General features: G+C 37.8%; 1 protein-coding gene across 13 annotated transcripts in view; it reads right to left on the reverse strand.

Annotated features, from left to right (window-relative positions):
* Agbl3 (AGBL carboxypeptidase 3) overlaps positions 1–12,164 on the reverse strand; it is a 78,717-nt gene that overhangs the window by 23,529 nt on the left and 43,024 nt on the right. For 7 of the 13 annotated variants that reach the window (XM_057764388.1, XM_057764330.1, XM_057764339.1 and 4 more), the window contains 5 exons: positions 6,958–7,024; positions 5,445–5,525; positions 2,763–2,820; positions 2,157–2,210; positions 944–1,015 (listed from right to left, as the gene is read on the reverse strand). In XM_057764388.1, the coding sequence (XP_057620371.1) occupies positions 944–1,015; positions 2,157–2,210; positions 2,763–2,820; positions 5,445–5,525; positions 6,958–7,024 (332 nt within the window). Of the gene's footprint in view, positions 1–943; positions 1,016–2,156; positions 2,211–2,762; positions 2,821–5,444; positions 5,526–6,957; positions 7,025–9,494; positions 9,782–12,164 lie in introns of those variants that run through there. The other 6 variants (XM_057764356.1, XM_057764398.1, XM_057764406.1 and 3 more) reach the window with 5 other exon arrangements.

Genomic DNA, 12,164 nt, shown 5'->3' on the forward strand with positions numbered 1-12,164 from the left:
CAAGCCAGCTACTGGGGATCTCACTTCTGCCCTCAGTGGCGGTGGGCCCTATTTTTAGATATCTGTCTTCCTAAATAGTTAGATATGTCCTTTAATTGTCAGTGAAACAACGTAGTCCCTTAGCCTTCTTGAGAGAGAGAAGATGAGATCAGGCAGGCATTGGGATGGTACTCATTATCTTTTCAACTTCCTTAACTGAAAGCTCTTCGCAATACTTGCTTCATTGCTGAAGCTCTTTAGCAACAGAATGAACTGCATTGCAATTTAATAAACAACTTGTGGTCAAAAGTTGTATCAGCCTGATGAATTCGGACTAATGAATTAGGGCTCAGACTAGAGTACTCTCAAAGTTTATCTATGCCTTAGGATTTGATGAGATGTAAGTGCAAATATTAGATACAATGAGGTAAAACATTCTGTTCTCTTTCTGGTAGTATAAAACTATAAGAAACAGATTCATGTCCATAACTAATCATGCATAGGGAGGGGCTCATTGAGCCCTAGCCGTTTGTGTTGCCTGGTAGCTTCTGGAAGAAGGGGAGCCATTGTCTTCAGTTGTGTACCCACTGCCAATCCAACCAAGCTCCAACAGTCACTTGTGAATCTAAGGTCACAAAGTCAGTTCCAGTTAAACTTAGTCACAAAACAAAAAAAGACACGAATGCAGGAAAGGGAGTGTGTTTGTGTGTGTTTGTGTGTGTGTGTGTGAGGTAAATACAAAATTAAAAACAAACTCATGCATAACCAATTTCTGTTGGTTTTTTCTAAGCATTTCTAAAACAAGCTCCTAAGTTTCTGTTAAGATGAACTACTGGTTGGCAATCTGTTTTTAAGATAACATCTTATTCTTTAAAATATGTAGATCTTGATTAGATAAAGATTATTATTATTGCACATGTTCAGATTGTAGGTGCTCACACGTTTCTGAGCCCTCTTTACTTACCCAAGCCTTGATTAGGCAATGGTCTTCTGAAACAATGAGCCACATAAACATCCGGTACAGTTGGCCTTGGATCTAGAGAAGACGGTAAGGATAATAGTAAATAGAAAGGAATGATGGATTATTGACAGTTCATTAATATTTTGTATCTCCTTTCAAAATGAAAAGTTCAAATAATGTGTGAATAGTAGTTGAACTCAATGAAATTAACATAATATCTTCAAATATAAATTTTGTTGTATTTCAAGTATTTATACCTCTGGGGAAACAATTCCTTCTCTAGGAGATTATCTTTTAAAAAAATTTGTGTGTGTGTCTGTGTGCACATGAATGTGGGCATGTGCATGCCATAACATATGTGTGGAGGTCAGGGGACTACCTCAGGGTATCTTGTTTGTTTCTGCATGTGCCAAGTGCCAAGGTATCTGGCGTACAAGCTTAAGGAGCTTCTCCTGTACACTTCTCCTATCTTACCCTTGGTCTATTATAATTACAGTTGTGTGCTCCTGTGTCTGATTTACATGGGTTCTGAGAGTCCAAACTCCAGGAACTCATTCTTGAGCAACAAACATGTTACACGATGGAGCTTTGTTCCTAGCCCCTTTTGTGTTTATCTTTATTTCTGATTTCTGACGTTTTAAACAAAAGTTATATTAAAAAAAAAATCACTGAATTCCTTAGCGATCACTATCAGAAAGAGAGACTAGTTTAAAGTTCTAGTGAAATTAGTCTTATCTAACCTCCCCTGTTCGTGGTAAGGTTTTTATCTTTCAATGTTTAGTTTCCTATTTCACAGACTGAATGAATTTATGCACACATGTATGTATACATTTTAATTAGGTTACCTCAACTCCTTTTGGGGAGATAATGGTGGTATAAATGTATAATAAATTAGCACACATATACATAAAATTAAATAATTATTTTTGTTTACATAATGTACATATCTATATACTTATATATTTATTAAAGACACACGTCAGACAGCACCTTGCAGCACAAACAAATGAATGCTGCAGATTTAATTTCTTTCCTGGGATCGTACGCTATTAAATTAGGAAATGACAGGAGTAGACAGTCTAAAAAACATGACATCCCTATATTCTCTTTGAAAGCAACTGTCCACAACCCAAAGAATGTGCCTCAAATATGTGGGCTCTCTGCTGTTCAGGGTTACTGGTCCCTGGGGACGCGGCTCTCACTACGGGCACTGTACCTGCAACACAGAGCTTGCTTACTTGCTTTTCTTCCCCAGTTAGAAGATGAGCTCCTGAAAGGAAGAACTGGTATCATATATTTCTTTAAAACATATTTATTTACTAATCATTATTGTGTCATGTGTGCATACATGAAGTGTTTGTATGGCAGAGTACATGCCACTGAGAGCATGTGGAGTGCAGAGGACAATTCTGTGGAATTGGTTTTTGCCTTCCAATTTTTATGTGGGTCTTAGGGACCATACTTAGGTTGCCAGGCATGTGTGGCAAGCACCTTCGCTGGCTGAGCCATCTTGTCAGTCATCATATGCATCTTAGAATCTTTGGCGCAGGGCAGTGGTAGAGCACACCTTTAATGCCAGCACTAGGGAGGCAGAGGCAGGCGCGGATCTCTAAGTTTGAGGCCAGTCTGGTCTACAAAGAGAGTTCCAGAATAGGCTCCAAAGCTACAGAGAAATTCTGTCTTGAAAGAAAACAACAAGAACAAAAAATGTAAGTAAAAATTAAAAAAAGAATGTTTGGCACCAAGCACCAACTTCAAAGTTATGGCATAAAATGAGTGTTGCTGAATAAATTGTTGGCGAGAAGGTAAAACAGAAGTCTACCTTTCACATCAGAGTTTGATCCTTCGTGTCTTTGGAGCAAATGTTCTTTACCATAAACCTAATGGAACAGAGAATCAGAAAGTAGGATGATATATTATAAACATGAAACTGTGGTATGCTTCTTATTTGATTATAATATGAAGGAAGGGTTTTCAACAAACATTTCTTATTTATTTCTATTTTATTTTTCTTTCATTAATAAATAGCAGGAAAAATCAGTATTTTTGCTTATTACTAGAGATTTTTTTCCTCATACAGCACTCATATATCTTGACAAAGAGATAAAAATGTTAAATTAGAATTATTTAAATTAGAAGTTGAGAGTATGAAATAGATGAAAATATACACATTTGTGTGAAAAATGTATCAACAAATTTCAGAACTATGTCTATACACAACAGGTAAAGAATATTTTCTTGAGCTTTGTAAAGAACTCTAAAACAAAGGAAACTGCAAGTATATTGTTTTCTCTTTTGAGAGGAAACACAAACCTGACATTTTGGACTAAAAGAGATGCACACTGAACTTTTGACTGTGAACCTTGACTAATGTACAAATCATTGTGAATGAAAACATTTAAAACATTTTCAAGCTTTTGTTTCTTTGCCTAATCTTATAAAGAATTTTCTAAAAGGTCTGAGGAGGGAAAGATAAATGAAAAGCATTTTTGCCATCATCTAGTGCATATAATTCAGTAACACTAGACTGTGAAATAGGATTAATGCATAGTGACACAGTTATATTCCTGTTTGTTTGTTTTTATGGAAAAGAGAATGATAGAACTTTGGCCAGTAGGGAGGAAATTGTTGGAAGTACCATATGTGGGCTGTACCACTGTCTATGTCCTATATCCTTTCAGGAAGTGACTAATAAACATAACAAAAGACAAAAAAGAAACAAGTTAAATCTAGCATCTATGATTCTAGAGCTTTGAGTCCAGTCTGGACGACAAAGTGGAATCTCTCAATAAAACAAATCAAATCATATAAAACAACACACAATAGAACACAAACACAACACTTGAAATAGCTAAAACACAAATCCATTTCTTTGATATACAATTGACAACAGATATTGTCATATCTATGGAAATGAGGAAAAAGGCAAAAATTAAAATTGATTATGGGGTTGATGAAACGGCTCAGTGGTTCAGAGTGTCTGTTGCAATGACAGGAGTTGTCTCTGACTACACAGAGTTGTTCAACTCACACTGATTTTTGGCTGATTGCTCTAATGTCTTCAACCCTGCCCAGAGTCATAATTTGTTCTTCAGATGAATGTCTTAAAATCTCTTTTGAATGAACAGGTCTAGTAGTTGTGTATGAAATCTGTTCTGAGTTCTGGAAGGCTCCTCCCAGCTGTCTCCCCACTTCTCTGCTGTAGCCCGGATACAGTTTGGCATGTGTTTTTAATCAACCTACCAATCTCTGTCCAATTTCTTTTTACCACATGTGCACAGGTTTTAAGAATTTCCTAAGCTCCCAGAGAACCTAGACAACAATGAGGACCCTAAGAGAGACATACATAGATCTAATCTACATGGGAATTCGAAAAAGACAAGATTCCTGAGTAAATTGGGAGCATGGGGACCATGGGAGAGGGTTGAAGGGGAGGGGAGAGGCAGGGAGGGGAGCAAAGAAAAATGTAGAGCTCAACAAAGATCAATAAAAAAATATTAAAAAAAAATTCCTAAGCTTTAGTTTTCTTCATCTGTGGCAAATGAAATCAATTCTCTGGGAAGAGACTAGGATGCATTTTGTTGTATGGCCTGGCTCTCTCTTAAGGCAAAAAGTCCCAGGCCTTAGTTCTGGATGTGGGGCTGGTGACAGTGATACTCTTCTGATTGGAGCCTGGCTATCACAGCCTTAGGTCTCCAGGACCTGAATCCATACAAGGCAAGAATGACCAGGGGTCACTTATTCAGTGGAGCAGAACCCAAGATGAAACCTCTAGCTGAACACTTGAGTTGAAATAGGATTCTTTGTCCTTTTCTCTGCACTCACCCGAACTTAGCCTCATAAATAGGTAGTTGGAGGCTAGATCACCAATGCCTTGCTCCTCCCGGGAGCATATCTCTGCTAACCGTGGGGAAAGGTGCCTCCTGTTTTCGTGGCTGTACTATTCTGCGGTAGCATTTCTGCCTAACTGAGCTGAGAGTGGAACAAGGACAGTTTGGATTCTCAGACTTGCTATTTTCAATGAACGTGAGGATATTTTAAATAGTTATTTTTCATTTTAACCTTATTTTTCATATATAATCTTAGAATTTTAATGGCTGTTCTTCTTTCTTTGTTAAGCAGTGTTTGCCAGTTTGCCAGTAACGAGATTTGCTGAGATTTCGGCTGTCATTTAGATGTCCATCTCTCGGCACCATCTATTTTCATTCCTTCATATTTTCTTAGGTTTCCTTGCTTTTAAATTTCTTTTTAAATATCATAGATTCATTCTGTAAGCTTTCTCAAATATTTTTAAAATAAAGTAAATATAAATGAAATTCGAACATGTCATCTTAGTAAAACCTGTCTCTCACCTGTCAAGGATCTTTTGAGTTTTTGTAAATAGCAAATAATATGATCAAAGTTCTATTCAGTTTTTTCTGAGGAAAAATGAGAACACATGACTTGCTATTGTCTTGTATTCATATTTAAAACATTTTACATCATTACAATAATCATGATTTACCTCTCTTGCGTAATTCCGGCGCTTTGCTAGGGTGGCATTTCTTTCCCTCTTTGTTTTCAGATACTTTTTCTTGTTTTTCACCTACGTAAAAGAGTATTTTAAATTAGTATTTAATGAATATATCAAAGTCAGTCATCTTGAGTGTCTAAATACAGGCATTTTGAGACTCGCTTCCTAGAAGATGGAGTAATGACCCCTTTCCTCCCACTGCAACGGTGCGCCCTGGATGCATGCAAAGCAAACAGAAGAGTCTATTAAAAGGTAATTGGGCTTTAGAAATGTTTTCTAATCCCCAGGAGAGAAGATTATTCCATATCTGAACAGTAAAAATTTGTGGTTCTTGCCTAGCATGCCCAAAGCCTTGGCTTTGGTCCCTAGCACACATGCATGCAAACTCAGAATTGTTTTTGTTCTATGACTGTTATATACTATCCATTCTTCATTTTTAATGGGGTGTCTATTATAATGTCCCAACTTCTGTTCCAGTATTATGGGTGTACTCAAGAGGGGCAGATAACTTGCCTTATTTTATAGGTTTTGGTCCAGGCCTGGTGTAGGACTTGATGGAGGACTGATAACTTAATGCCCAGATGAGATTCTGGGTGTTTTGGAAAAGGAACAAATACTAGTAAATTTAGCCTTTGGACAGGAAGTTAATAACTGTAACCTAGAGGTAAACTATGGAATGCTAAACCACTGCTTCCAAATGTTTCGTCCTCTGTAATAGGATTATGCATCCCCAGTTTTCACTGTGGAAGGCTGTAGAGCCTCTCAAGGTAAGTAGAACATACCTCTCCATTCTGTTGAATGTTGAGTCTGGCTGGCTATATGACTTACTGTGGCTAATGGGTTGTTGGTGAATATGGTATATGAAAATAAAGGCTTACTGTAAATTACTAAGGGTTTGAAGCTGTCACACAGTGAAAAGGAGCTTATTCCCTCACTTAAGTATCCTCTTTCTTCAGTAAGCCCACGCAAACTGTGATCTCCATATGAACTCTCTCTCTTTCGGCATCTACCCTCGTTTATTGAATCATTAGGCATCTACCCTCATCTATTGAACCATATGTTTCCCTGTTTCGTGTGTCGCTCTCCCCACTAGCACATATGGAAGCAAAGGAAAGAATTTCTGACTCATTGTTTTCACTGCTCTGTTCCCAGCACCTAGGCTGTGCCTGGTTCATAGTTCAAGCACAATGTTAACAATATGTGTAATTAAATAAATTAATATTGGGTCAATAACCAGATGATGTATGTTAGTGTACCTCATGTGGCATTAACAAGTGGTGTGGAATTTGAGAATTAATTCACTTCCTGGCATCTTAATACTCTCATCTATGAAGTAAGGGGGTTGGAATAAAAATTCTACGACTTAGATATGTACATAATCAGAAAAACAATTATTACTGCACAATAATGATAGATGCACAGACCTTTTCCTGGCTGTTAGTAATAACAAAAATCAGTGTACCTGCTTAACATATCCCTACTGAAGCAAACTTTTAAATCATACCTGAGAGGTCAGCTTGAGAAGATAAGTCGGAGTGTCATTGGACTCTGAACTGTCAGAGCCTCGACTACTAGAAAAGGAAAATAATAATAATTACAGTTTTCAGAATTTAAAATTTCAACATTGCTTTTACTTTATTATTGTATTTGAATAGACAATTCCAATCATAAAGAGAATGATATTTACAAAAGTTATTTATCATTAGGTGGTCCCATACAACTTAGAAATGGTATTTTTATTTTCTGAATGACAGAACCTAGAGATGTTTGGGAATATGTGGAATGTAAGCCCCACGAGAGCACGGTTTATTTTTCCTGTCTGGTTCATTACTGTACTGTTAGGGTTAGAATAGCACCCGGCACACAGTGAGGCTCAGTATTCCTTGTTAATAAATAAACAAGCGATGTATCTGTGGAATTCTCTAACTCTTATAGGTATCATTAGCTCTTAAAACTAATTTTATATCAGTATATTTCTATCTTGCTTAAAGACAATTAAGGGCCACCCAAAGTATAGTACCTCAAGAAACAAAAGGTCAAATACAAATCTATTTCTAATTATAGTCACTTAATACAAAGTATTAATAGATAAATTTTATTTGTTTGAGCAACAACTCATGAAAGAAATACTTCTGGGTTGTATTTCTTATATATTATTGTTAATCAATAGATTTTTACTTTTTAAGAAGTTTTAGGTTTACAGAAATGCACAATAGATATTTCAGAGCTCTCTGCTGCACAGTTTTCTCTGCTATTGGCTTCTTGTGCTACATGGTAATTTCTTACAATGGACAGGAGATCTGTTGTCTACTAGCTGACTCCACATATATCCTGTAAGCTTTGACAAACTTAGAAAGACACGTATCTTTCACCGCTACAGTGTCAAACACAATTTCATTGTCTCAAAAATTCTGTTTGACTATCCATGATTCTGTTTCCAGGGAACTGTGGACAACCACTGACCCTTTCCCCCACTAGTTTTGTCTTGCCCATTGTGTCATGTAGTTGAGATCACACAGCCTTTTCAGACTTCTTTCATTTTCCAATACTGTTACCAACACCGAGGCAGGCACTGTAGGGGTAGACTTCTATACTGATTTACCACTAAAGTGTCTTTTCCTTTAGGATGCAAATTGAGCATGTCCCGAAGTGTTCCTGTCTGCCATTTTTACATTTCCAAATCTATGATCCTGGGCCACAAATGCATCAATGTGGCTGCCTTTTTTCTTTCATGAAGCATGACTTAAAACTGAGCATGTCCAAGAATCTACTCCTTAACTGAGCAAGCTCAGGAAAGTGTCCCCCCCACCCAGTGCTTTCTTATACTAATATTTGTAGGCTTTCTAAGTAAAATTCCTACACTGTCTTTGAGGAAGGCATTGCTGTTTGCTCTCCTTATCTGCTACAGGTAACAAATCTTTCTCAGTTATTATTTCTTGACCATGCTTGTTTTAGTATTGTATTCATCAAGATGAAACCCATTGTATGTGGTTGCAATATGGACTTAGATTTCTATTCTGTCATACTGTTTCATGGTTCAGCAACTCACTTATTTTTATCATTGAATAAAAATTATACGGACACAATTTTTTATATAAAATTCATTCATCTATTAGAGGACATCTGATTGCTTCCAGTTTGGGCAATTATAAACAAAGCGGTTTAAATACTATGTGGACTTATTTTCAATTTATTTGGTTTAAACCTAAAACACAAAGATGAGCTGGTGTAGTAGTTTCATGACCCCTGTGATGGTTCATACAACTGTGGTTGATCTGTCTAGGATTAGAGAATCTGCAGGGGCAATTCTAATGTGGCTACATTTTCTACATGTTAAGATGGTATACCTCCATGTTGGAGTGGAAGTTACATGACTGAAAGATACACAATCAAGGTTGAGACATCTGAAAATGGAACAATCACAGTGACCATTTTCTTCCTAATGGTATGGAGTGATATGTTTCCCTGCTGAATGGGATCTATACCCCCACATGGCTGATGGACTATATGGTTATAATTGCAGCCTTTGAAAGTAGCATGTGGTAGAGAGTAGTTGGTGGTAATTGGGGGTGGTGGGAGAAGGAGCAGGTGGTGAATCATTTATAAATGGCACCCAAGCAGACCCAAAGCCTAAATTCCAGGAGGGTGAGGTGTGCTGTGCTTTCATGGACCACTTGTCTAGGAGGCAAAGTGTGTAAAGGACCAAAAGGACAAACAAGGGCAATATTTCATACACCGCAGTGGTTGGAACAGATGGAGTGGGATAAACGGGTTCCAGAAAGCAGAGCAGTTAAGTCTGTGGACACCAATTTGCAGAAACAGCGAGAACGTTAAAGGTCAATCAATCAGGAGCAAGGAAGCAGAGCGCAAGAGGAGAGAGACTGCTCCTGGCCTGCAACAGAAAAACAACAAAAAGAACAGGCAGGAAACTCCAGGAAACGGAGATGATGACAGTACGAGTGAGACACCTCAGCCTCCTGGCAGGAAGGGGGCCGGAGGGGACCCTACTGCGGGAAACAAGAAAGGTCTATGAACAGGGCTGAAGCTAGAGTCCTGAAAGCTGACACCATGGCTCCTGGAGGCCTGAGACTCGATCCCCAGGCAAATGGTCTCAGTAAATGTGTCGCTCCATGCAGCTGGGACATGGGTGCGTCAGGGCCATCTGTGAGAATTTCAGCATGCTGCAGTCTCTCAGAGTTTCAAGATTTCCTCAAGTACCTGGCGAAGGATCCTGCAACTTTGCTCAGTGCCAGTGATTACGAAGTGGTTCCTCCTGAGTATCATCGGAAAGCCGTGTGAGGGACGTGCTCTCACTCGTGCTTGGATCTCTGTAAACAGAGTTTGGGTCTTAGTCCTTCTGTACAAATGATGTACTTTGAAGATGTTACTGTATAACAGAACTGATGTTTGTTTTCTGTTGGATTTTAAACAGAGGAAATAAAGGGAGCTCCTTTTTTTTTCTTTTCTTTTTCATTTCAAACTTTCTACCAGTGTATTCAGTGATGGACAGACAATAGAGAGACATACTGTATGTACAGCCTTCTTAATGCTGTGACCCTTTAATACAATTCCTCATGTTGTAGTGACTCCACTCCCAATCTCAAAATTATTTTGTTGCTACTTCATAACTGTAATTTTGCTACTGTTATGGATTACAGTGTAAACATCTGATATTCAGGATAACGAATATGTGACCCCAAAGGGGTTGCGACCCATAGGTTGAGAACCACTGCTGTAGAGTATTATTACTGCCTAGCTGACACAGATGATTTTGAATGCTGGCGATGTTCCTTTGACACTATGCACTTTTATAGTATGTGATCCTGCTTTATGACAAAATTCTGATTCCTAGTGTCTAAGGTTCACATAAAAATGCTGATTCCTACTGCTTAAGGTTCACGCAGTGCATGCAATTCACACCGGCCCTTTTGTGCTTCCTTTGTTAAAGCTCACCCTTTGCAAGTCATCATCGTTGTTAGTTCATGGTTTCTATGTTTCCGTCTAAAGTATGTTTAATATGATAGACACAATGCATTGTGTAGCTACAGTTTCATAGGAAAGTCACTAATATACGAGTTGTTTTCAGGCCTGCAATAAATTTCCTTTCAATTTCACAAATAAAGTAGCATGTATGGGACAGGATGGTAAGGAGGCTGTGGCACCAGCTGTGCAGCCTTTGCTGTGGGTGATAAGAAATGCAGCTAAGACTCATCTGCCTGCTCAACTAAGGGAAGAATTACGAGGAAAAGACACATGGGTGATAATTTTCTCGTCATTCTATGATTTTGCAGAAAAAATGGAAAATAAGAGGAAATGAGGTGGCATGATAGAAGATACCTCTGAATCTACCTTTAATATAGAAGGAGGAAAATCCACTATTCAGCATGAAAATGAAGGCCCTAATAATTGTGTAGGAAACATAACAATTAAGGAATATTCTTCATCTGAACTGCTATTGTCAGTCAATCAAATATGATTTACTTGTTCATCTGCCTTCTAACTATTAGTGATCAGGTATATAGATTATTGATGTGGAGGAATATTTCATTGTGTGTGTTTGTGTGTGTGTGTGCAATAGTCACAGTGGAGACTCACAAATGGTTTGTTTGCTGAGAATAAGTGTCTATTGCTTGGAATAATGACTATACCATTCTCTTGAAGGCTAAGGGAATAACACAGAAGAGAGGACAGAAAGAATGTAAGAGCCTGAGGAAAAGGTGGAGTGTTATGTAGCTATTTCCTCTGAATGGAAACATTTCTCCTGGAAGGAGGCTCATCAGACTCAGGAACCTATGAGATCTTTCAAGGCCCAGGAAACTCATAAAACTCAGAAGGCTCAGGAAACTCAGAAAGTTAGAAGATTCACAAAACCTCTACTCCAGGTCACATAAGAAGTCAACTTCTGGGAAGGGGAAGCTTCCTTTGGTAGAGACATCAGCAAGCAGGTCAGGGTCATGGTGTGGCCATGCTGTGACGGCTCTTTGGTGCTGCAGCAGCCTGTGAGTCACTAATACTTGTGTTGGTCATCCCAATATGTTCATAGGCTCACCAGGCTAAACTTAAGTGGAATTATTCCCTTGGTCTGCTTTGGTGCCCTACGTGGAATGAATAGGATTTTATTTGCATCTCCTTGGGAAGAGTCACACAACATAACCCACCCAAACAGGGGTCCTATTTTCTTTCATTTTTACTAGCATTAGTATTGTCAGTGCTTTGGATTTTAAGAAATTCTAAAGTGTTTGTCATGGTATTTCATTGTTCTAATTTGCAATTTCCTAATGACAAATGTTAAATTTTCATTCGGCTTTTTCCTCTATTAGTTTTAAAACTTATCCTTTTATTATTTTATTTTTAAAACATGAATGGATTACTGAATTTTTATATCCTTATTCCCTATAAAATATATTATTCTACCTATATAAAGCTGTGCTTATTACAGACTATTAGCATATATAGATTTTCCTTATTTCTGCATAATAATCCACAGTTTCAATGTCTGCATTGTTGATGGGACATTGGAAAACTACCTATTTTTTATAAGCAATTCTAAACCAGGTTAAGAGAAGTAAGACTGAGTGTTTGAATGTACAAAGAAATATTTATTATCTAGTACAATAAAGCACTGTACAAATAAAGTGTCATCATGTGTTATCTAGAAGGACTCTTGGTTTCTAAGATGGGGTATCAGGATGTAGTCCAGTCTAGTCTGAA

Source organism: Chionomys nivalis, chromosome 1 (assembly GCF_950005125.1).
Source record: "Chionomys nivalis chromosome 1, mChiNiv1.1, whole genome shotgun sequence".
NCBI lineage: Eukaryota > Metazoa > Chordata > Mammalia > Rodentia > Cricetidae > Chionomys > Chionomys nivalis.